General features: G+C 30.9%; 2 protein-coding genes across 8 annotated transcripts; both read left to right on the forward strand.

Annotated features, from left to right (window-relative positions):
* Positions 1-3,521: 3,521 nt before the first annotated feature.
* On the forward strand, positions 3,522-12,311 carry LOC122576496 (thymic stromal cotransporter homolog). Of its 4 annotated transcripts, XM_043746887.1 has the most exons (10): positions 3,523-3,740; positions 4,260-4,381; positions 7,073-7,296; positions 7,910-8,140; positions 8,991-9,342; positions 9,703-10,098; positions 10,714-10,851; positions 11,026-11,109; positions 11,289-11,445; positions 11,535-12,311. In XM_043746887.1, the coding sequence occupies exons 3-10, from the start codon at positions 7,285-7,287 to the stop codon at positions 11,647-11,649; spliced, it is 1,485 nt and encodes a 494-aa protein (XP_043602822.1). In that variant the 5' UTR covers positions 3,523-3,740; positions 4,260-4,381; positions 7,073-7,284; the 3' UTR covers positions 11,650-12,311. The 4 variants fall into 4 exon arrangements, with proteins under 4 accessions (XP_043602821.1, XP_043602822.1, XP_043602824.1 ...); XM_043746886.1 differs by lacking the exon at positions 4,260-4,381 and having other exon boundaries at positions 3,522-3,740; XM_043746889.1 differs by lacking the exons at positions 3,523-3,740; positions 4,260-4,381 and adding an exon at positions 4,415-5,651.
* Positions 12,312-20,410: 8,099 nt separating this feature from the next.
* Positions 20,411-26,036, forward strand: LOC122576572. 4 transcript variants are annotated; one of them, XM_043747063.1, is made up of 7 exons: positions 20,411-20,684; positions 22,275-22,340; positions 22,913-23,038; positions 23,101-23,166; positions 23,600-23,762; positions 24,407-24,758; positions 25,293-26,036. In XM_043747063.1, exons 1-7 carry the CDS (start codon positions 20,561-20,563, stop codon positions 25,470-25,472), a joined length of 1,077 nt encoding a protein of 358 aa, XP_043602998.1. In that variant the 5' UTR covers positions 20,411-20,560; the 3' UTR covers positions 25,473-26,036. The 4 variants fall into 4 exon arrangements, with proteins under 4 accessions (XP_043602998.1, XP_043602999.1, XP_043603000.1 ...); XM_043747064.1 differs by lacking the exon at positions 22,913-23,038; XM_043747066.1 differs by lacking the exons at positions 20,411-20,684; positions 22,913-23,038 and adding an exon at positions 20,951-21,025.
* The last annotated feature ends 257 nt before the right edge of the window (positions 26,037-26,293 follow it).

Below are 26,293 nucleotides of genomic sequence, written 5' to 3' on the forward strand. Positions count from 1 at the left end.
ATTTTTTTTATTAGTGTGGCGACAGATTAATTACGGTTTGAATTAGAGTTGCGAAATAACATCGCGGCTTTTAATTAGCGTGACGGGAAAATGATTACGGTTTGAATTAGTATTGCGATAAAATGATGATCGCGTTTGCTTTAGAATTGCGAATTACGATATCGCGATTTTTATTCTGAATTTTTACAATTTCTTAGAGGAATATACATATAAAAATTTATACTATTTTTTATTGTTTAAAATTAAATTATAAAAATGTTGATTTTTAATTAATTTTATAGTATTGCAAATAGCAATAGCAGAATATTTAAAGTAGCTTTTTCATATAGTAAATAATAATTTTCATTGAATTCGCTTTAAAAATTAGCGTTGCGATAATGAATGATCGCGTTTTGTTAAGTAGAGTTGCGTTTACGAAATGCCCAAACCCTCCGACTGCATTTGTCGGACACTGTTCCTGGATCACACTGTACAGTTGCAAGAGCTGTACAAGTGTGATCGTTGATCGGCAACCTCCTAAATGGTTGCACTACGATCACTCGCTATTAGTGTTGCGTATTGCATAAATACGAGTGCGTAGATTTATATTTATTAGTGTTGCGTATCAAATTTCGCGAATTTTCAGAATTTTTTTTTTTTTTTAATGGTAGATTACCTGATATTTGCAGATATAAAACGAAGCACTCGTCGCGTTTGATTTTGAGAATTTTCTGCTTCAGAAATATTAATAGTAAATTAGCGTTGCGAAATAAGAATATTCCCTTCCACTCACGGTTTGTTGATCGGGTTTATATAGAGTGGAAGGCGATCGAATTTTAGTAGCCCTTCTGGCTACTGCTTTGTTTCTTTTTCAGCGCCCTTAATGTCCCCCTTATTAACGTGCCCCTTACTAACGTGTCCCTTACTAACGTGCTCCTTATTAACGCGCCCCTTATTAATGCGCCCCTTATTAATGTGTTTCTTATTAATGTGCCCCTTATTACAACGTTTAATACTGAAAATACTGCTACAAGACATATTCGTTTGTCAGCGTGAACGTTACCATCTCTTTATATATAGATGTATGAAATTGTGAGCGATTTCATGCGTAACAAAGTATTATAATGAAATATCTTAATATTGCTACGAAGGCTTGAAATATTTTTTAAAATTTAATTCATTGCTATTAGAATTAATGCTGGTGATCGTTCGTTCTTAGAATCATAACTTTTATGATCTTTTCGACTGCGATATTGTCAATCTTTTGACATGTAGAATTTTATAAATATTCGAATTTCATTTGCGTGAAACAAAAGTTCATCCGCGGTCACCGTTAGTTTGTAACAACAATTTTGCACAAAATGATTTATGTTCATATCTTTCGCTTTGTTAACTGTACTAAATAAGAATAATATATCAATAAATAATAGTATAATAATAATATAAATAAGAAGAAAGTAACGATAAGAAAAACATTCCATAAGAAGTAACAATAAGATAACGATAAATAAGAATATAATAATAATATAAATAACAAGAAAAACAGATAGAAATAACAGACAGTAAAAGTTAAAAGACAAAAGCAAGCGATTTTATATTAATCGATTTTTCTCTCATCTTTGTATTCAAATCAGCTTTTCAATTTTTAATTCAGTTCAAATTTAACTACTTGAAACTCAGTTACTTAAAATACTCGCTTTCAAATTTCCTAGTTTTTGCTAAAAAGATACAAACAATTTCCTATTTTTTTTCTTTCTAAAAATTTGTCAACAGCAATTTAATCTAATTGACAATTATTACCTTATTTTTCACGTATAAAATATTCTCACTTCAAAGCTGTCTGAGTTTTTCTTTCCAAGTATTAATCCAGCAAACGAGTTCGTTTCAGATTTACTAATTTACATAAAGTGCATTCCAATTACACGTTTGAATATCTCGTAGCATTTTCAATAATTATACATATTTCATAGATTTTTACTAATCTTTCGCAGATTGAATTTGTTTCGCACTCTTTTATGGCATCGAGTTCTCGTAAAGCTTGTACTATCGAATCTCTTGCAAAAAGCTCTCTCATACTCCTGATATTATCCCTTCCCTTTCCCTTTGTTACATTCAGATTATTACGTAGACAGATTAAGTAAATGTTTAGACTTTTACGTAGCTGTAATTTATGGTTAGGTAGATTACTTTGATAGTGTGACATAGTAGTAAAAGCATGGCATTGTATATATTATGTAATATTAGATTTTTAAATGCACGAGACGTAGTCAGTTCTAGTTTTCGCGTCGGTTTTTCATCTCAAAGCTCCTTTTGCTGTCTGTTTCGAACATTGTACAAACGCACAGCCAAAGGAGCATTTATTTGACGATAAATAAATTTTAGACTTTTTTGCGTAAATGAAGGGTAGGTGGGTCGCGTTTAGGGTGGGTTTCCACTCGCAGCACCTCCTCGTAGTGAGACCCGGGCAATCAGTATTATTTGATATATAATTACTAATTGTATTACTATACAGCGAAGCAATTAAATGTATAACTGATATAATTATTAATTATATGGCAAGTAATATGAGCTAATTGGCTGCGAACCTGACTAGGTATTCGTATCAATGCGTTTGTGGTATATTACATTAGTGAAATATAATTCAGATATAATTTAGAAGTGTAACTAATAAAAATAAGTACTTTTGTTGCTTACTGTAAATAAGAATTACCATCTAATGACAAAATCCGCAATCACTTAGTTGCCAACCCAATAGAATTCCATCCAAACTTCTTATGGATTTCCATGAGTAAACAGTTTTGATGTTCAATCTGTCATTTCTTTTGCAAAACATCCGATTATCATTTCCTATTCCTCTACGACTCATACGAGGTAAGCTACCGCTCGTGTGTCGTTCGCTGTGAGGACCTTCGTGCGCCCCGCTGCTTAAAACTGACTTTCTTTCGTTCGTGTAAAGAGGTTAGCTCGCGTGCAGGGATATCTCGGCCAATTTTTAATTATCAATAACCAAAAAGCAAAGCCGAAGACGCAATTCTTTATTCTTGATTCTCGTCTTATTTCGGCTTCAAGAATCACTCCTTAAATTTCCTCGACACCCTGTATATAGAAACAAATTATTGAAAATATCGATCTCTACAACATACCCAAAAATTGTCGAGATTGAAGTGTAGTTAGCTTCTCTATAGTTCAACACGAGTCAATTTTATTTCACTCAAAAACGATAATATGTTTTAAAGCGTTTCCTACTTCCCGCGCTTTCTCCTAACCTTCTTTTACGAATAATATTTATTAATCCCTGAACATGCAAATGAAATAGCACTCGAGCCACGCTAAAAGTACCATTTGATATAGCTCGATATAAAATTATGTAAAATTGTTGATGTGAAGGTTGAAAGTGATTGCTGTGGTTGAATCGAATCTCTTTCACTCAACTACGCGTGTATAATTACGAATCTGAATCAAGTCTAGTCTTTACTACGCCAAATGTTCCTTGTTACATGGGGCTAGTTGGAAGTCAAATGTTGGCAGCATTTGTTGCACTTGCATGGTCGATAACAGTTCTCAAATTCCTAGCAGCGGCACGTGGTTATGGTGTTACTGCTGCTAGTATCGTTTAACACATATCTAATATATTTCCTTTTCTATTCTTTACGATATGATTCGAAAGATATCGTTTCTTATGAACCACTATTATCGTTATCGTGCCACCATTATTGTGTGACTGGATCATTGGACTTGCTGTTGGTGAACATGTGACAAAGGTAAATCGGCATACTATTACACAATACATGTAGGAAGATTACACAAAATATTTGTGCAACATTGTATTTTATACCATTTACATAGCGATCAATTTAGAATAAAAATTTAAATTTTGTATTATAAAAATATATTATTATTTATAATTATATGTTATTATTAGAATGATACGTATATTATCTGATGAAGAAACACTCTATTAGGAAATAAAGATATAAAGATATATACGTTAGGTACATAGATGTATACGTTAATAAAATGTCTCATTAAAGATAAATGTTGCATCAACTCTATATGTCATTATCGGAAGATTTCTTTGTCTATTTATGTTATTAAATTCTATTTCTTTTACACCATAGTGACGAAAGGAAGCTTCAAGCTTTTGTTCAATATTTCTTCTGTTAAATTTTTCTTTGCAGTCTTGCTCTTAGTTTTATAAAATTTGGAGAAATCGAAGTACTCGTAGTATTATGGTAAATTGTTCTCTTCTGTAGTGAATTATTTTTATTTCCTAATCGTAGATATTGCTGTTGGCTTTCTGATTTGGGCCATTGGCTACTGTGAAGCACCAAACTCAAAACCTCCAGCAGACCAAAGTGTTCGCGTAAAAGAATTTTCGCGTGAACTTCCTCATAATAGAACAGTAAGAACAATACGTAGAGTACAGAATCAAAAAGACAATATTTTTCAATCCTTTTTTATCGACGAAATTTTTTTGCCAGCTAAATCGCATAATTTCTTCGATACAATTAGTTTTATAGTATTTACATTTGAGATGATACATTACATTTGAGGTGATTACATTTGAAATGAGATGATATATTTCCATTACTGTTGTGGATAGATAACTTCGTCGATAAAATGTGCTCGATTATTGTCATTTTTATCGAATTACTGGAATTGGTGTCACTCTGTTGCGTTAGACAGAAATTTCATATTACAAGGCTACATATAATAATTTGCACTCAATTCTATAATAATAACGATGCTCATTTTCTAATTTTTTTCTATCATTTAATGCAGCGAAAATTTATTTCATACCGTCTACAATGTTTCGTTTTTCATGCTTAACCAGACATTGCCCTACCATATTACCGCAGTCTTGTAAACTCAATTTTTTATGAATTCTAATTATGTCATCGTTCGTAATTAAGCCTGTAATTAGTAGAAATCCTATAGAAGCAAACATGCAAACGCTTGGTATGTTTAAATATAGTACTGTAATAGGAAATATATTGTTCATACGATAGAAGATCCACATAACGGGTGTTTATATAATGCAGGTTCCACTGCATCTATCGCTTTCATAAATATTTTCTACTACGACTAAAAAATGCGTAAATTATTTTATTTATCTCCTTCAATAATTTTGCTCTTACGCAAGTATTGATTTTGCAACTAAGAGATTGTCGTTAGGCGGTATTAACAGAATCCACAATCACTTAGTTGCCAACCCAATAGTATATTTCGTTTAAGCGATCGCTAATCTACTATGTGCATATTAAGCGACAAGAAAAGTTTTGTTATATTATGAATCTGTCTTGGCACGAATAAGTTGAAAAATTGCTTAAAATTTTGGAAAATCAGGATTAATTTACAGATAAACTGCCTATCTGTATCAAATCAATGACCACTTTTAGTTATCGAGAACGTTGCTTTCTCATTTTTAACTACGAATCGCAATAAGCTGCGATAACCGATAACAGTTAACTAAGTAGTAACTTCCGGGTGGTGAAATCGTCGTGAACGCAAAAACAAGTACACGTCAACGACCGGTCAAAACGTTTCCTTCTTTTCTCTAACATCCATCGTCTTTCTCCATCACTTTCTTCGTCGATATTGTCGGTAAAAAAGGAGCTCGACTAGCACACGAAGCACTGACAAGGACGCAATTCAGTTGCTGCTGGAACAACGTAGGTTTTTTGATACGGCTTGGTACGGTACATTATAAGACTATATTAATTAATATAAAGAACCGTCGGTACCACTATCAGCGACTTTTTGTACAATTCTTAAACTATTTCTGTGGACTCTGTATTATATCATCTTTTTGCGAAACAAATTGCTTATTTTTAACATCGACAAATATAAATGTCCCGTAAGACCGGGGGTCATTGAGGGAGGGGGGAGCTCCTGTAAACAGATTATCGCTCAAAGGTTAAAGTTTAGTAGATCGAAAAAATGATACATATACAATGATAAGGACAGTGGTTACTTAAGCGAAACAGAATGCTATTTCTTGGGAGTGAATTACGTGAAACGAGACGCAGAATTCAATTGCGTATCGATAGTGGGAAATTGGGAGGACGATGGTTCGTTAATATCGATTTATATTTTTATTTAATTTTATATTTTATTTAATTTAGGTTTATTCAGGTAACCAATCAGGTTTCCCAAAAGCCGATCCTTCAAGTATAAAATAGATATAAATGAAATTGGAATAGAATAATAAAATATTCTAATACGACTTATATTTTAATATCAACCCTTTGCACTCGACACCTTTTTCGCCTATCGATACATTTGCCATATTCCTTACAGCTAACTTAAAATAATTTCACATATAAATTAACATATAAAACTATTGTATTTTAATATTTTATGTATGTTTACATCTCAAATGCTATCTTCGTCACTGTTTCTCTATCGTCAAGCATTCCATGTGAGACATTACTAGATATAATTTCGTCGATTAATAACGAAAAGTCGAAAAAAAAAAAAATTGAAAATAATATTCCTATTGCCACCGACTGCCTAGCTTAAACTGACGCCGAAGACAGCACGATCCGTGAACGCGGTCTATTTTGGAATAATAAAATCTTATAGCCAATTGAAGTCAATCATTCTACGCTTCGTAAGATCATATATGAAAACCTTAGTAGCCCATTGAACCTATTACATTTGGCATCGACGCTTCGAGTTCCAAAGGAATCGAACCTAAACAAACATGGCCGCGCGCTCGAATCACTGCGTGAAGCGAACCGATCACTCCTCCCCAGTGCGAAGGGTTAGGCTATGGTTAATTTAGGTTACTAATACTAAGTTAATTACAGGAATCTCTGTTTGAAGCGTTGAACATTGAAAGCTTGATTGAGGCAAAATTGTTTGAAATATATGTTTGAAAATAATGTTAATTCAGATGTTACGACTAACTTGGAAATTTATAGAAAACACGTATTATCCCATACAACTTGGTTTTAAAAATGAAAATAATTATCACGCCGTTGAATTTCTTCTATGAAGAATCTTACCGGAAATTTTCTGTTTCTCTTTTAATGCAATTTTATAGTTCGCTAAATGCTTTAACAAGGAAACTGAATGATATTCGTTGCAGAGAGGGCCGATGTTTGCAAAGAGCGGGGGGACACGGTTTTTACTTATCTCTGCAGTTTTTATGCCATCTCAGTGCAAGAAATCGGAATCTCGACGTAGAGTTCTCAACGTAAACAATACCAAGCTGTAAGAAAGTTAGAATGATTACGTGAAATGGTCCAATTGGCGGGCTTGTCTCTGACACCGAACGTCATTCTAAAATAAACAATAATCATGGGTAGTGAGGTAAATAAATCAATTATACTTTTATTTCTCTATCATTTCCTCTCTGTTCCCATTTCTTATATTTATTACTGGCTTTCTTCCTTATTTTAAAGCAATTCAAAATAACTTAGACTATTAAATATTCCATTATAATAATTATTTTTAATCCCTGAGAGAATGAATGAATTATTGTTCTTAAATTGTGGGATTAATATCTTGAATTACTGTTCTATTTATTCATTATTAAATTTTATTTATTTCCTTAATACAATTTGAAGAAATAATCCACTAATTTAATTAGATACAATTATTTCATTCAATATAAAATTGAATAATCGATAATTGCATTTAATTAAATAATTCAATTAAATAAAGTAAGTCAGTCCATTAATTTTTGTATAATTTCTATGTAATTTCGAGATAACAGTATTACAGTGAAAACAAAGTAAAGAGAATATCTCCTAGTCGTAATATCTTTCAGACCACAATTTACCAAATTTTTTCTATGGAATTTCCACCACCACTATTTTAGTCCCTCCACCAAAATTAACGAATGACGAATGAACTTTTTTTATCGACGAAAATCCAAAAGCATATGGCGAATATTGCAGATAAAAAATGTTTTTTTTCTTAGTTGAACCTCAACGAGAATACAATACCCGACCAAAAATGGAGAAAATACTTCCGATGGATGGAGGAAGTGTCGGTGGAGCCAACGATGTGGCTGTACATGATGGCATTCATGATCACTTCTGTCGTGGAACAAGCTTTTTTCGTCTACAAAGCGTGTCGAGTCGATCACGGTTATTCAGAAGAAATTTGCGCTAATCTGAAGGATAACGCGACGATAAACACCAAAGTACAGGTATGTGTAATACATGTACTGTGTAATCTAAAAAAGTCGGGAAGATTAAGAACAGGAATATATCTTAAAACCCGTCTCGCTCAAGTAATTAAACAAAAATTTTAAGATTCGTTGCGTTGTTAGAGTGCGAGAGAAAGAAAACAATGATTTTACAAGATTTATGAACGATATATTTGTCGTAATACTTAAGATAAGAATGTAAGCACTTTAGAAGAACAAACATTTTTCACACCGTCAGATAAATATGACGATGATGTAAGACCCGAATTTTTTAATCGAAATATGTTAATTTTTTTTCAGTGATATTAGGATTGCAAAATTGAGTACTGTTTAATCTTATATATATATATAACATTCTGACAAAATGGAAAAATTCTTAATAAAATATAATATGATGTTACTTATTAAATATAATAGTAAATGATATTAATAAAAGATAGAATATTTTATTATACTGGGCATTCCAGAATTTACAAGCCAAACGTGGTATGTTTTATGGATATAATCAAGCAAAATGTAGATCAGTAATAGTATAATAAGAAATGTCATATAAAGATATATTACTCCAAAATAAGTTTGTACCATGAATACAAAATTTAAAAAATTCTCTGTTAAATATTTTTACATACTACATCTATATAAAAATTCCAATCCAGATATATGTTTAATTTTTAATATTATATATAAGAGAGGATATATGAGTGGAATCTTGACAAGTGGGTGGAAGTTAGAAATATATAGGCAGAGACCCAAGCGCATTAAATACTTTGAATATATCGATGAAGTTTAACTTTTAAGGCTTGGGACACACTATATATATTTTTCTAAAATAAAATATGAACATTTTCAGGTAACAGTGTCAAGTTTCCATCAATGGAATAACATAGCAGGCCATGTGGTCCCTATAATACTAGCTCTATTTTTTGGGAACTGGAGCGATCGACGTGGTCGAAAACTGCCGCTAATTGTTGGGCTACTAGGAAAGTTCATCTATTCTTTTATGGTTGTAATCAATTCCATGATAGATACATGGGATCTAAATACTATAGTATATACAGCGAGCCTTCCCATGGGCATGTTAGGAGGAGATGTCGCTATTTTTGGTTCTTGTTTTGCATATATATCAGACATATCATCCGTTCAGCAAAGAACCCTAAGGATTACCATTTTAGATGTGGTTTACCTCAGCACTATGCCTACTGGTAAATGAAATTCTATATTTTACTTAGTTCTGAAAAGTATAATGATTTTGAAGATTTATGTATTAATAAATGAATTGTGGATATTTGTGCAAATTTATATGTTTATGGAGATACGAAAAGAGACAAGACTTAAATATAACTTCACTATGGATATTTTATGATGCGGGACAAAATGACAAGATACTTTAGAGATTGGTCATTTTATGGCAGACAGAAAAGAAGTTTTGACAGAAGAGAACTTGTACATGATGAACATGCACAATTTATTAATAAAAAACGAAAAATTAATGATCATAGAAGTATCAAATATATGTTAGAAAAAAAAGAGAGGAAATGTAAATAATACATTTTTTATTTCAGGTGTGGCTCTGGGCTCTTATCTTTACTCAAATGTTGTCAAATCATCCTATACCATAATGTTCAGCATAAACTCCACTTTATTAGCTTTAGCCATTTTGTACTCACTGGTTAGACTAAAGTGGCAAACATTGCCTCAGCAACAGTCACTAGCAGGTACTAATTTGTTAACTGACTACTTTGATAAGAAACACGTGGTGGCAACTGTAAGGACAATGACCAAGAACAGGCCAAATCATGGAAAGCTTCACCTGTGGCTTCTGCTGGTCATCATGATGCTATATACTTTCCAAAGAGACGAGAAACCTATGAGTTTCTTGTATACTCAATTGAAATTCAAGTGGGACGTGAGAAAATTTAGCAATTTCAGAACATTCCAATCAGCTACCTTTGTGATAGGTCAGTTACAATAAGATTTGTTCTCTTTGAGAAATTTATGACGAACATTGTATAGAAAACTGTATAGGAAATTATCACATAGTCAATTATTTGAAAAATTGAAATTTGTTAAAGCTAAAATTATTTTTAAAAGAATTGAAATTGAAGTCAATTTGAAGAAAGATTTATTGTAATTTAGAAAACTTATTCTCACTTTTATGAAAAGATATATATATATATGTATGTAGTTTATGTACCTTCTTCCTTCATAGGAACAACTTTTGAGCCTTATTATAAATTAGTAATTTCTCTTTACAAATTTTTAGAAGAATTTGTAGAACCTTAAATGGCAATCTTTTATTATTGTAAAAATATTCTTATATAAAATGCGAAAAATTTGCGAGAAGCTTATAGCTGACTATAAAGTCTAAAAATTATTATAACCATCATAATTTGTCTGAAGGATACTAAACATCGAGTCAAACAAATATTTTCCATGCTGTTTCATATCAGTGAAAGTTGACATTCTCCATTAGAGTACTTTCACTGGCTGAAACAGTGGTTTTCTCTGTGAGAAACAGTTATTGAATAATCACGACACTGAAATGCATTGGCGTAACTATATCTTTATTTTAGCGATGCTAATCGGCGTGCCAGTAATGAGCAAACTGATGGGAATTAGGGATACTATTATGGTAGCCATTGGCGCTATTGCTCATGCTTCTGGAAGAGTAATATTCGTCTTAGCCGAGATACCAGAATTATTCTATGTTGGTAATAGAAAACTACAGTTATTCATTAACATAATCATCAAGTGCAACTAAAAATATTTATCATTTTTTTAAACATTTTTATTGATTTTCTATTTCTATGTTTTCTAAAATAAATTAAGATTTTGGAAATTAGATTCGAGAATAATTGTACAATAAACATATTTTATAATTTCAGGTGCTGCTGTAGCTGCTCTTGGACCAATAGTGGCGCCAGTCCTGCGGTCAATGACCTCAAAACTAGTTCCTGTGGACGAACGAGGTACTTACATAAATTGTGATATCTTTTCACAAAATTAAGAATAAGTTTTTTAAATAATAATTTCCCTTGATCATAACATAGCTAAATTTTAATTTTTCAAATAATTGATTGTATGATAACTTGAGATCATCAATTTCATTTTAATATTTCGTATTAACAATTTTCATGGCAATTCACAGGGAAGGTATTCGCAATTTTATCAGTTTGTGATAATGCAGTGCCTTTGTTCAGTGGCATATTATATTCCCAACTATATAATGCGACCATAGACTCAGCACCTAGCTCAATTTATTGGCTGACCTTTGTCACTCAAGTGTCCATTCTAATTCTTATTCTGTGAGTATAAAAAATTCATAAGATGAAAATATAAAGCATTTTATTAGACTAACACGTATATTCATATTCATATATTAATTATGTTTCAGAATAATTCAGTTTTCTATGAGGAATAAAACACATTTAGAACGCATAGAATATATAGATGATGAAACTGACTGTTCATCAATACCTCCTACTATGAGTCAAAACACAAGTAGATGATCTTCAAATGAAAATATATGCGATTGAATCTTAGACAAATCTAATTTTAATTTTCTTTTTATTTTGTAAGATGTATGTTTGATTAATAGGCTGCCAATTTCTAATAGAATATAATGAAAGATATGTAGTATACAAAGAGATATTTGTAAAATACTAGTGGGATAAATTTTCCTGGATTCGATTCAAACATATGGTGTGTACTGATGATCTGTATATTAACCATAATCTGTATATTTTTTTAAATTGTAAATTTCCATTTTGTGTAAATATCCGTCGTCTAATGATTAATATTGTATTATTAAACCCCTATGAGTCACAAATTTTGTATAGAATAACTTCTTCAGATTTCATTGATGCAAACCATAAGACCTATATTTCATTAGCTGTGTTTATAAAAATGTGAATATGTTTAAGTATCCGTAGCGCAGTGATTAATACTCTATTAACAGATATCTATAGTCCATACATCAGAAATCACATGTATAAAAAGAGAAAACTTGAATTAATGATGCAAAAACTTTTAATTCACCATGTTGAGAAATTTCCTTAGATTTTTAATGTACAATATCGTATTTATTATATGTTAATATATTATATATTATATATTACATATTATATATTTTATATAAATTGTATTTATATAAAAATATTATAATTCATAATATTGTAATGTATTGTTTTTCCCTCACAAATTAATCTCTAGTGACGCGAATTGACCATGTTGGAAAATTTCATTAGATTGTTATTATACGATTGTTAAATATACAATCGTTAATTTTATTTGAATAACAGATGTTACAAATTACAATGTATTGTGTTTGCTTTGCAAATTAATTGGTCTAGTGACGTGAATTAATTGGAATTACATACTTTTCTTCCTTCCTTAGTCGGACTAGATTTATTAACATAAACATGCATCATACTGTTTTGGTATTCAAATCAATGACTAATGGCAAAAAAGGAATGTGCTCTTTGATCAACTAATATTTACATTTCATTTCGATCTTTACGTTCGTTTTTTTTATCCTCATCTGAGAATAGTCCACCATCTGGTGAATGTAAAATCATGCTGCGTCGAACTTTCGATTAGTTAATTACTATTCATCAGGTGTCCACACCAAACGTGTCAAGGATGTAGGATCATTGTTTATCATCTTAAGTTTTCCACGAATGATGGCAATGGAAAATCAACAAAAACTGCATTTTTGTTGTTCCTTGCTTTATCTAAAATATTTCTGATAAGTATTTTTCAATTTAAAACGTAAAAATTTCCAAATTATTACACATTTGAAAATCTCAAAAATTACATATTTTTAATCCAATCCTTTGTAAATATCTTTCGTTTCAGAATTAATAAACGATATCTACAAAAATTGATTTTAGATTATACCAAACATCTATGTATTAAAATTCGTGTACCATGCACCTTAATTAATTAGGATTAAAAATTAATATGTATAAAAAAATTGCACCGCTACTTCTACAATATTAAATAACTTATATCTCAAACAGAAATTTAATAAAACTTACTTAGCCCACAAAATCCAAACAATTCTAGTCCTACTGGCAAAAGAATATTTCACATTGTAGTAAATATTCAGCATCAGAAATCCGTGCAAAACGTTAGATGCGAACGATGAGCTGAAATTAACGTTCCACCGTCGAGCTATGTAATTTGAGACATATTGGGGGAAATAAAGATCTCGCGTGAAACACAAAAGCAGTATCAAATTAAGGATTGTTTCTTCCAATAGCCCCAAACCGATAAAAATAGTAACAATGAACAATAAATGATTTTTAAAAATTTTAGCAATTTCTTTGTTAAGATATTTAGAATATACGGATAAAATGTTTGTTATATTTTGTTCCTAAACAATTTTCAGTTAATCATTGGTAACTCTACCACATACAAACGATTAAATTTCCTGAAAGCGTGTCTTCAGCAACCTAATAAATGAAAGAGCATGTATGAATGAGAATTAGCAGGCGCGTATGTGACACGCGGCTACGAAAACGGGAATTCCTTGTTTTGTTCATACGGGTAATATTGCCATGTGGCAGACCTCTGACCCAGATTAACAACCACCTCTCAAAAACTCTCCGGTATAAAAGGTCTGCAGCTTCTGCAATCATCGCCTGTTCATACTTAAACACGAACTGAAGAGCAACTTGTGAAATTTATTTAAAAAAGAATAAAATTTATTCAAGATATCCATCAGAAGATTTTCAGCTGATTTTTACAATGGTAATATACACTCCCAGACATTTGTTTATTTTTTGTATGAAGAAACATAGAATATTGCTAATTAGAAAGAATTATGAAAAGCTTCCTAAAAGTGGTTTCGGAAATTCTGAAAAATTAAATGAATTTTCCATGTTCAATAACTCTAACAAATTGCAATTATTTCTAGATTTCAACGAGAAGACTCATCACTATCTTCATTGCAACTCTAGCTATGTTTGCAGTCTTAATAAATGCAAAACCAGTAACGACCCGCCCAGCAGGCGCCATAACAGCGTATCCTATACCACAGCGACCACCATACGCACCAAATCCATGGGTTTATCCAAAACCGACGGTCGAACCAATTCATCAATTGAAATCATAAAGTTGGAAGTTCCAGGTGAAAGGAGAAATATGTAGCAAGGAAAAAATATTTAGTAAGTTCTGGGAATTCCTTTCCATAATTACCAGACTGTGGCTTTTTATGAAAATTCGCATCTTTATAAACGTAATGAAACAAATTTCACACAATCTAAGTAATACTTTGTTTCATCCACTGAATATTACAATAAGTATTATATTTTTGATATTTTTTTTCATTCTTGTAATTTTACATTTCCTATAGATGAATAAAAGTCTGTATTTTAATAAGTACCATATAAATTCAATAAAAGTCAATAGCCAGTTGGCTAGAGGAAGATTGCAAATAAAACGTGTTAACGCACTGTAAACTGTAAGTCATTCATGAGTTAACCATGGTCAGGTACAATTTACTAACCAGACCACATGTGCTGTACATGAAGAGCAAATGAAATATAAGAAGAGAGAGCGAGACAGACAGATAGAGAGAGAGAGAGCAACTTCTCGGGTACGTGTAATAATATCGGGTGTCCAATTCATCAGTCATTACTTTTTAAAAGTATTATAAACTATTGAAAACAATCAAACGAAACGCGATTTTATTTAGTTTGCGTTTGATTATATATAGAAATATAGATTTTATAATGTATACAGAGTGTTATGTAACTGCAAACAATTTATAATCCAGTAAAATCGAAACAACAAAATGTATAATAAAAATTGATTCACTTCGTTCAAAAAGACAATGTAAAAAATTATAACAAAAAATTATTCAATTTACAAGAAAACAATTATTAATATTTAACGCGTTATTTTTTCTACAATCCCATTTTCCTAATATAATTACATATTCATGTCATTCCAAAAAGTTACTTTCTACATTTGCACAAAACGAAATCGATAACTAAAACGCATTATCAATTTCGAAAAATGTCTAAACAATGAAGATACGAATCTTGTTGTAAAAATAAAGACTTACCTTTCGATGAACTGCTCCTTTGTTCTTCATTTGAATCGTACCGAAGGAGTTGTAAAAAGATACTGCTAATGATAGCTTCTATTCTTCGCTGCTTCTTTAGCCATCTTGAAAATGACAAACGTTTGATGATTATACAGGGTGTTCAGGAAAAAAACATTCAATGTTCAAATATATGGTACATATGACACACTATATTGAGCAAGAAAACTTTAGTAAAATTTTCGAGATGGTTCGCGACTTTATAAAATGTCAAGGGTATATAGAAATGGAAAGAGGACATGTGGGACACTTTCTATAAATATAGTAGTAAGTAGCCAGTAGTAAGTCAATTATGCTGCTGAGGTAAAAAATACGCATATCTCGGGAATGGTTAAATTTTCGTCCTATGTTTGCTAAAGTTTTTTTATTCAGTATGGTGTTTTCTATGTACTATATAAATATTGGATTCTTTGAATGTATATTTCCTTCAGTTTTCTCTGTGATAATTTATGAACATAACATTAATATATTTAAAAAATAATCGATCGATTTTATTAATTGAAATTTATAAAGAAATTTACAAAGAAATTTACAATTCTCTTCATTTTCCATTTCGTTCTTCCTACCTTTTACGTGTATAGATCATTCCAGATTATATTAATAAGGAAACCGTTAATCGTTCAAAACGTTAATCTACTTTTCGTCACATTTTCGTACCAAAAACGCAATAAAAAGGAAAAAAAATTAAAGAATTAACTGTAAAACTGAAAACACGAGAAGAATATCAATTTTTTAGATGAATTTGCACTAATTTACCAGCACTTTTTACATAAATCACAGAACCGTTATAATCACATATTAGAAATGGCCGATTACTTCGAATTCTCTATTGCACTAAAAAGAATCGCGGAACAATGTTCTCCACTGGAAGTAAAACCACCAACATAAACAACCAATCACAAACAAGCTTTTTAAAAAAGACAATGGGGATTGGTGGATACTAATCAAACCATAACTTTATGCAAGCAACAATATAAATATAAAATAAAAATTAGGAAAGGAATAAAAGAAATTCCTGGTTTAGAAATCTAGATATGATTGATAGATTATTTCAAAGTAGAAAGAAGTAAATATAAAAGGCTCAATTTTGATAAAATACATTGTTTGAATGAGCAATTGACTACTGCAGTGCCCCGTCCCCCCTGTGGGAAGAATAATGTGATATTTCGAGGGAGCTTGCCGGTTCTACTCATTCGAGATTATCGTTACGTTTAGTTAAGAATTTAAGATCGTGCTGTCACATTTTCCTGAATTTTTTAAGAAAATCGCGGCAGAAGTACAATGATCCTGACCAAAATCAGGTAAATTTATTGAATAAATGATTTTTATAATAGGAATCGTATAAATTTCGGTATAAATTAGAGTTTTTAATTTTCGAGATCTTGGCTTTCGATCGATGAAATGTTTGAGAAGATTTACGACAGTCAGATTTAGATCACATTTTCTCATTAATCTTACCGGATCTTTCAAAATTTTAATTTAAATTGATATAATATTGCATATTTTCGTATTTGTTATAAAATAAGTGGGATAATAAAAATTTTTACGTGGATTCTGTAAGATAATGGCGGTTTAAGTCCAGTGATTCTGACTAAAATCATGTAAGTTTATTAAATAAATGATTCTTCATGTAGAATATGTATAAATTTTGGAATAAATTAGTGGATTTTTAATAGAAAAATTGATTTTTGTGACTTTAGCTTTCGAATGGGTAGGTGTACCAGAACTTTCAATATTTAGTAAAAAACAAGAAATTTAATATGAAATTTCGTATATTACAAGCAAGTTTGCATGAACAATGGTCTTTTATAATGTTAGAGTCCCAGGGGAAATATCGACATGGTAAGTTAATTTTTTCGAATCTCGTATTTGTAAAAGGAACAATCTTTTTGTGATAAAAGTATTTTCATCCTCAATTTTACATATTATTTTTACTAAAGATTTAATATATTTTGTTTTTACATTATTTTCAAATTATCAATTATTAGAATTTTGTTTCATTTCTTTAACGTTTGAAATTTAATATTAAATTTTTTCTGTTATAGGAAAACTTATGTCGATTATCGATTGCAGCTATATCATCAAAGAGCTTGAAGAGAACGCGCGACAACGATATCGACAAGGTAAGTGGTGTTACCTTTCAATTTCTTGTCTTCTGTATGTGCAGCTTTTGTGAAAATTCAACTGAAAAAATGTGATATTTTTTAAAACTTTTTTTACCGTCAAGTTCATCAAAAATTTAGTGCGCGGCAATGATTCGTTTTTACCTTAGTGAGCTTCGTTTGTATGCATTGATATAGGTTTATGGATATACTTCTAGCTGGTGCAATTTTTTGTAGCGAAACTTTTTCGTTGATATAGTAAAAAATTAAAAAAGATTTTTCTTTTCGTTCTTTGCTATCCAGTTTCATTAACAATCTTTATTAATATATTTTTATTAATAATCTTTATTTATTAATCTTTATAAAGGAGGTAGAAAATGATTTCATCTAAAAGAAAGAGTTGTATGTAAGTCTACGTACAATTCGTCAGATTCTCATTCCTATATTATAATATATCAGCAATTTAATACCAATTCTTGTGTGTTACAGGCAAATTTGTTCAATCATCGTTTTCTACATAGCAAATCAACGGCAGAAGGTAATGTGGAAATCAACGAAAGGTAAGTGGCGACGATGTTTTCTTTCCATTGTTTTTTTAATATTTTGTACTCGAATGCTCCCATAAGCCCTCCCTGAATAATTAGAGAAAAATGATTAATGTATAGCATAATACGTATATTAACGTTAAAAGTTGCTACTTATTTTTTATTTTTCTCGCTGTTTTCTTTCGTTGAAAATTCTACATTATTTGAAGAAAAACTTGTATAAAAAAAAGCATTTGTCATTATTAATTTATTATAAGTATATCCACAGTGCAATGTTAAACGACGGAAGATAGATTTATTAGCCAATAGTTTCTTATTTTCTAGTCGTACAATAAATATCCACCGACACACATATATAGAAACACTTATTCTTTTTTATTTTTATAATATATAGCACTAACACAAACATCATGAACATTTATCCTTGTAAAGTGATAAACGATAAAAAGGACTCATTGGAAACGAACACCGATATAATTCGATTACAATTTGTCCCACATGAATAACGTACAACTGCAAGGGAATCCGTGTTATTGTGGTAGAACGAATTCTTTGCTAATACGAAAATGGCCATTCTATACTACGTCGGAAGGATATATTATGTCTCAATAATAGACAGCCGTAATTTTGTCAAATACACGTTTTGCAGTATTCGTAGAACTATTGGTGGATGGTAGTTCCAATGAAAATGGATGATAGTTCATGGTAGATGAAAATGGATATATGATAAAATATTTCATACTGGGTCGCTCGGAAAGTTAATGTATATCGTAATACGTAGATTAACGTTAAAAATTGCTACTTATTTCTTATTTTCCCGCCATTTTCTTTCGTTGAAAATTCCACGTTATTTGCACGCGACACGAAAAGCGTTTTTTCGAATATAGTTCCCTCGTATTATCAAAATGTTCATCCTAATATTTTTAAATTAATCAATACAGATAAATTGATGTTAACGTAGGACGTGATACGTAAATCACCTTTTTGTTTCTGTAAAAGATATCGTTCTTGTCAGGTATAAATTTTCTCGTCGTGATATGTTAAGGATTAACATAGAACACGACAGTTAAGTCGTTTTTACATTTAAGAATATTATTCTGGCTTACCAGCGAATAATTCATCATAGCATTTTTATATTAGTTTGGTTAGGTTACATTAATTTTTGTTAATTTTATATACTCTTAAATATGGAAGGAAACAAAGTGCATTATAAGCATTTGATACCTTTCTTTTACCGGAAAGGCAAAAATGATATACAAGTAGCAAACAAAATGACACACAAGCGTTGTAGTTGAAATTATATCCCTTTGAGCACTTACTTATGGGTGATTTCTTCTATGTTTATACATATGTATTCTTTGGATGTTCTTTATATATAGACCTTATTCTATGTTTTTAATATGTTTTTGCATGCATTTTTTCTATGCTTTTATATATTTTTTATGTCTATGTTTTTGTATATGTTATATTGTTATGTTCTCCACCATGTATTTTTACGTCTGTTTTAACATTATGTAAATATATTTTGTCTGTTTTAACATTTTTATATATATCTGTATGTATATTTATATATTTCTGTAATAGAGATACAGTATGGCGTTTTAGTATTCACTACAGAAATATTCTTTTTCTTAATTACTCGCGTTTTATATGCTGCATATGCGCGCACAATTTTGATCATGACGATGATTGTTTATGATCATTCTTATCAATTTGAAATTATTTTATCACTTTATAAGGATATTTTATTTTTTGTTTTTTTTTTTATATGATTACAATATATGTTAACATTTTACTTGTTATATGTGTATTTACTTGTGTTTGTATATATAGATTTATATGTATGTATATTTATATTTATATATTTATATGTATATTTACTTATTTTTATATGTATATCTACTTGTTTTTATATATGTCTAGTTTAATTATTTTTATTTATAAACTTGTTACTTTCACATTATTAACTGATGACCATTCAGATTTTTGTTCAAAATTCATCGTTTTAATTGATTAAATGGTAATGTTCTTGTTTGCTTTTTAAATTAATTTTAGTTTCTTGAGTAATATTTAGATTTTTGTTTCACCTGTTTTGTGTCAACTGAAGATATCATGAAGGTAACGTGTCTGTTTAATGTTTCTATATTGTTCAACTCAATTGTGAATTAATTCTTCATTTCAATGTATTTATTGTAATTCTGAATTGTTCAAACATTGGCTTTTCTGTTTGATATAATTGTTATTCATTATGAGTGAATGGACCAGCCTGAATTTTCATCTTTCATGCACAATAATTTAATTTATAACATATAAATTTTCACTGATAATATTAATTCAATTATGCAAGCGAATTGTAGTTTGTAGTATGTTTTACATTGATTGGATCACCATTCGTGGACCATGGAGTAGCGTTCGCTTTCGCTACACGTTCCTGCTCTTGCATTACTCACACATTTCAAATATTGCGCTCACAATTATACCAGCTGACTTACTTACGTATCGCCACTCTTTCATGTTGTCAGTCGGCCTTCCTGCTTCTTCGCGAGCGGTTTGAATGGCAGGTCTTACGTGTGTTGCGTGATCGGTCTTTTAAACATTCAGTTTATGAAAATTCAATTTTCAGTGTTGTTCCTTCCATTAGAAAAGAAAGGTGATTAAGAAGATGCACGTGCTTAAGGAAATTATTATTGCGGTGCTGGCCATTCAAATGGTTTTCTCTGAATCAGAAGGTCTTCCAGGAATTTTGGGAGGAATTGAAAATGTCGCCAACAGTGCTACTACTTTTCGTAAGTAATTTTAAAAACAATTCTAGTTTTATTTCTTCTTTAAACAATTTTCTTTTACACTGATACTGGGTTTCTTTTTTAGTTTGAGCCTTGTTCTTCGTTGCTTCTTCAAATCTTGAATAATTCAATGGAATTTGGAGAATGATGGGAGATGATAGAACGTTTCTTATTTTACTAAACTCGATTCTCAATTTGTAAATCTATTGTTTCTTTTATCTCTCTTTATTTAAGTAGTTTCGTGTGAAATTGATTCTAAGTTCGATTTTTTAATTTCAATCTCTGTTAGTTGTTTGAAATAAACTATGAACAATTCAATGCAATTTGGAGAACGATGGAAGATGGTAGAGTACTTTTTGTTTTACTACATTTGATTTTCGATTTGTAGATCAAGTGATTTCTAACTGTGGAAATGGAGTAAAGTGTAACAAGATATAAAGCCAATTATGGAAGTTAGCCTCGTCCAATTATTTTCAACTCGTTCATGGAAGAAAATACTTTCACTTAGATATTATGCTCTGATTTAAAAACTCATCTCCAGTTTTATTAGATTTGAAAGTTTTGTCTTACACATAGAAATCTGTATCTTAATTTACACAAATTATAATGAATATTATCTTTTTTGTTTCATGTTCGTCATTTGTACTATATATACAAGCACTTTGTTATTTTGCAAGTAAAATAAGCATCGTTTTTGCTGTGTTATTAATCTTTGAAGAAATGTGTTAGTCTGAGAAGAAATCAAGGTTTTGTCATAAAGACATTTTAGAAACAAGAAATTAATATTTCGCAGATAAGTTCAGTGAGATAATAAGATGATTCAGAAACAAGTAGTAGTCATACGTTTTTTTGTAGCTTGAGCGTCATTTTATAATCATTCTCAACTAAACCTGTATATCCTTTTTATTGTATAACTACAGCAATTGTCTCATTATGCCCGTGATTGTACGCTGTACAAACTCAATTACTGCGAATCTGAAAAATCACACGTACATTCCAATGTTCGTGACTGTATCGTTTCCTCATTTTTTGCGCTCCTTCGTTTCATTTTACTGCATTATTCGTCATGTTTACATCAATTTACGTCAATACGTTTTCATTTAATGGTTACTTATCATTATGTAGAGTTCCTCGAGCTTCTAAATATCTGCAAGTTTCTTTAAGAAAGTTGTTCGTATTAATTTCATTGTTTTGAATAATTACTTTGTTTGGAGAAAGGTATTATTTTTAGAAATTTTTTAGATTTTTTAAAATAATCTGTATTTGTAAAAGAATATTTTTAAAATTAAATTTATCACTTGCTATCATATATAAATACTTCAACTTACTGTATTATTACTGTATTTTAATTTTCCGAGTTCAGTTACTCAATCTTCATCATTCACTACTGTTCATTAGTTTTCATTTGGAAGCCATTATCGTGGTTAATAACTCGGTTTGACCCTTGTTCAAATGTCACAAGTACACTCGTGAAAATGAGAAGCACCCACCTACGCTGAATTTATCAATTGACCAATCGACCGTTTGTTGATCGTTCGTCAGGGAAAGGAGTTGTGTTTCACTGGAAACTTTGCGTTTACTCGTTTGTTGCAGTGTCAGGACTTTTGCAACGACAGAAAGAATTGATACACCGCGTTACGGACACGGCCTCTAATTACAGTATGTGACACTTCCACCCAAACAGTTCTCTCAGTCATAGTTTCCAAATTATTCCATCAGCTATATTTCCATTTCATTATTAATATTTATTTCGGAACAATTAAATATTAATATTTTCATCACAAAATTTGTATTCACGTTAAATTAATGTTTACTCGAAATTCAGTTAAAGTTGAGTTCAATGTTAATTGGATTCGTAATAGCCAACAATTAGTACAAGGATATTATCATGAAAATGGAATGAAGCTTGGAAAGTTGCCTCTGTAAGAAAGCTAGTATTGCACCATGACTGCAATAGCATTTTTAATGGACAAGCCTAATGCGAGTTTCAGTTGCTAACAACATTGTTCAATTGCGATAACAACCGGTTGCGAAAATCTCAAGAGCTTCTGAAATATATCCTTGCTTTGGCTAACATCAATTTTCTGATAATTTGGTAGTACCACTGCTTGGGCAATACCTCATAGAAAATACTACATCAGCCAACAACCATAATTGCAATTCCAGAGCACGTTGACAACCTTCAGGCCTATTTTTCCTGTAAAGCCAATGAAATCAACTTTTTGCCGTAGAATTTGGCCTTCCTAATTCGATATGGATATTCATTACCAGTTGCTATTTTTCACAAGAATACTTTCTGCATCACCATCAATCTCCATCCTCCGCTAAATCGCTTTATTATGACTATCAGTGCTATTGTAAGTGTAATTATTAAAAACAAAAAATAAAAAATAAACGCTGAACTTTTTTATTGTTTTAGTTAACACCGCGGTGGAGACGCCGAGGAATCTTCTCATCAACGCGACTAAACTCACCACTGGTTACAGTAGGTATTCTAAATTATAAGCTCATGAGAGTATTGCACCACCTGTAGAAACTTTTCATACATACATTGAATACATTACATTGAAGATTTGTTTCAAACTTTGTCAATGTAATTAGTAGATTGCGGTTTCTATGCATTTATGGGAAATTTGAAAATGTAAAATCGTACAGAAAACGGAAAAATATATAAAATTTTCAAAATATAATGCTTTCTATGAATAGGTAAGAGAATTTTCTATCTACAGTTATGAAAATATGAATTTGCATAAAAAACCGCAGTCTAGTAGTCATGATAATCAAATTTCATTTACAATGTTAATGAAATTTTCACATGGTTTCGTACAACACACATAGTGTATTCATGAAAAGTTTGAATGCTTTCGCGAGCCAGTGTATGTAATTACTGCAATCGACGCTAATTGAGCAAAGGACAGTTGACAGCGCAGCCTCGAAGGGTCTGGAGTTGAAAATTCGAAGGTTCATAGACAAACTTCGTGCCAGAATGCCCTATGGGATACCAGAACTTGGAATCCCACCTTTGGAACCGTATCGTCTTGATGAACTGGATATACATGTAGACAATTCAGACATAGGGAAGTAAGTTAGAGGATTGATTAAGTATTTGGTCACGTTGAAGGCCCTGAAGAATTCCTAAGCCACCATTTCTGTTTTAATCCGATGTACTTTGAATATCAAATGATTTTCTGTCACATTTCCGGTATTGAAAGAAGTTGAGCGAACTTCCCGGAAGTTGTTGGTATGTTCGCTAATGAACGACTTCATGGTTCTGTCAGACTTCTGAAGTTTGTGAGAACCTGAGATTATATGGCGGATAAGTTTAGGAATTCTCCATATAGAGAAAGTTGAGTCTAGGAAATCACGTTTGCTGCAGAGTTTCATGCAAATGTGTGAAAAATCAGCCGAACTTGACTTACGTGAGTTTTACGTACTCAAATACCGCGTGTTCAAACTATTTCAAGCTTTTGAGTGCTCAAAAAATTTCATTTTTATATTGAACCCGTTTTGATATACCAAGTCCAATTTCTCAGCCATCAGACTGAAATAAATAAATACATACATAGATATTGAACATTTTTTTTACGTCTGCTTATTGTTAGGAATATTTCCAAAGCAAGATAAAAAGGAACATCCTGTATTAGAGGAAGAATAACTTTTTATATAATACCTATTCTCACGCTATCTGTTCAAATTAGTGGCTAACATTGTATTGAATTTTTCAGCATATCCATCGTTTTGGAGGATATCGTGCTATACAATTTGTCGACCTTCGTGGTCAACAAGGCGAAACTATCCTTGATCGGACCAACGTTTGCGGCGAATATTTCTATTCCGGAAATATACGCGGAGGGCCTTTACAATATATCCGGAGTCCTGGGGAACACAGTCGATTTGAAAGGTGCTGGGTCTTTCAAAGCGAATGTATATGATTTCCAACTGTATGTGAACAGTTTATTGGGATTCCACAAAGGAGTGTACTTGAAGACCTTTGACATGGACTTTTCATTGAGATCCATCGATATCAATTTGGGCAATTTCATGGATGATGATGAATTGTCCGACGTCATGAACAAGGTGGGATCACTTTATCAAATTACCAATAGTTAGTGGTTGGTTTGTAATTTAGGAGCTTTAGCGGATTGAATTAGAAATAAACTCGAATTTGAGTATATGGCTTATGCAACATCTATTGAAGGAAAAGAAGAAAATGACTAAGGTATAAATAATTTGCAATCAACTTTGCCAGATTTATATTTCAATAATTCACAATAATTTTTATTATTATTATATTCACTGTGCGAAGAAGATAATCAAGCAGAAAAGTAATTTTAGATCTCTGATAGATTGAATTAATTAGAAAACAGTGCATTTTAGTACTTGTTCTCCGTATCATGGTTTGAAGAAAAGAAAAGAAAGATCAGGATACAAATAATTTGTAATGAAAATCTTATCAACTTTTTATTTACTTTGATATTTCTTACAAATTTTTATTGTTGTAATATGTTAAAGCAGAAAATTCAAGTTATTTATTTAATTTCAATGTTCGAATGTAACAAATTGGTAGGGCAGAAGGGCCGTGAAATTGAATTTGCATGCATTTATCCGTAGGTCTTTAAGGAGTTAACACCAAAGGTCATAGAAGCTATCAAGCCGGACATACTTCCGGGTATCCAGAGTTATGTAGGTAGCAAAATTAACGAGACCGTCCATCAAATCACCCTGAAGGACATAATTAGTGTGTTGGGCAATAACGAAATCCGAGAATTTACGCACATTATTGCGGTCTAAATATATTTCTAATGAATTCTATTATTTGTAAAAAGTTTAAAAAATAATACCAACGATATTTAACTATATATTTAACTATTTATAGAATTCAATTTAGTATGTTTTTAATTTGAAGTCAAAGATAGTCATTTCTTTCATTCTTTTTAAAAGATCTTTTCCTCCTTTGAAAGATCTTACAAAATTTGTCAATAGTTACATTTTGAAAAATTACATTTCAATAAAATAGGGAGTATTTGTTAAATTATGAGTATCATAAAGTAGGTTCTTTAAAAAATGATTTTAGATATGAAAATTTTGTTATATAAAAATAGAATTTCTTAAGGCAGCACAAACATTGATGTCTTTTTAAGTATGCTTTTTTGAAGTAAATCTTGTCTGTATTTCTTACAATTTTGGAGATATTTAGTGGTAAGTAGAGTGTGGTTCTTTAATCTTGTAGTTTGTTGTAGAAACTTGTGTAAGCTTTTTAGTAGTGCTGTTATAATGTTGTTCTGAATGTTCCAACATGTTCTTAAAAATGTACTTTACTATATGGGAAATATAAAAGTTCTTATTACGCACATACAGAGTAGTATCTCTTTTCGCCTCTTTTCTTGTATTCTAGCCACTTTCACCAGTCCTTCAAATATTCCATACACTTTCTGAATATTACGCACCACATCTTATCGAACGTTTAATGTTTTTATCACTCACAAACAATAAAAGTAAAGAAGTAGAAAAGTATTTATAATGTTGTGTTGCGAAGGAAACATGAGGATAAACTGGGTATTAAAAAATATTTTAAAGAAATTCAAAGCTCTTTACAGGATCAAAGGTTACCA

This window comes from Bombus pyrosoma, linkage group LG16, assembly GCF_014825855.1.
Source record: "Bombus pyrosoma isolate SC7728 linkage group LG16, ASM1482585v1, whole genome shotgun sequence".
NCBI lineage: Eukaryota > Metazoa > Arthropoda > Insecta > Hymenoptera > Apidae > Bombus > Bombus pyrosoma.

What these genes read in the sequence shown, in the direction of transcription:
- LOC122576496 (XM_043746886.1), top strand. An exon ending in CCTCAGCACTATGCCTACTG is followed by an intron (nt 9,343 to 9,702) that starts GTAAATGAAATT and finishes TTTTTATTTCAG; the next exon opens with GTGTGGCTCTGGGCTCTTAT. An exon ending in AGTTCCTGTGGACGAACGAG is followed by an intron (nt 11,110 to 11,288) that starts GTACTTACATAA and finishes GGCAATTCACAG; the next exon opens with GGAAGGTATTCGCAATTTTA.
- LOC122576572 (XM_043747063.1), top strand. Translation starts at nt 20,561, where the DNA reads ATGCACGTGCTTAAGGAAATTATTATTGCGGTGCTGGCCATTCAAATG. An exon ending in TAAACTCACCACTGGTTACA is followed by an intron (nt 23,167 to 23,599) that starts GTAGGTATTCTA and finishes AGCAAAGGACAG; the next exon opens with TTGACAGCGCAGCCTCGAAG. An exon ending in TGTCCGACGTCATGAACAAG is followed by an intron (nt 24,759 to 25,292) that starts GTGGGATCACTT and finishes ATTTATCCGTAG; the next exon opens with GTCTTTAAGGAGTTAACACC.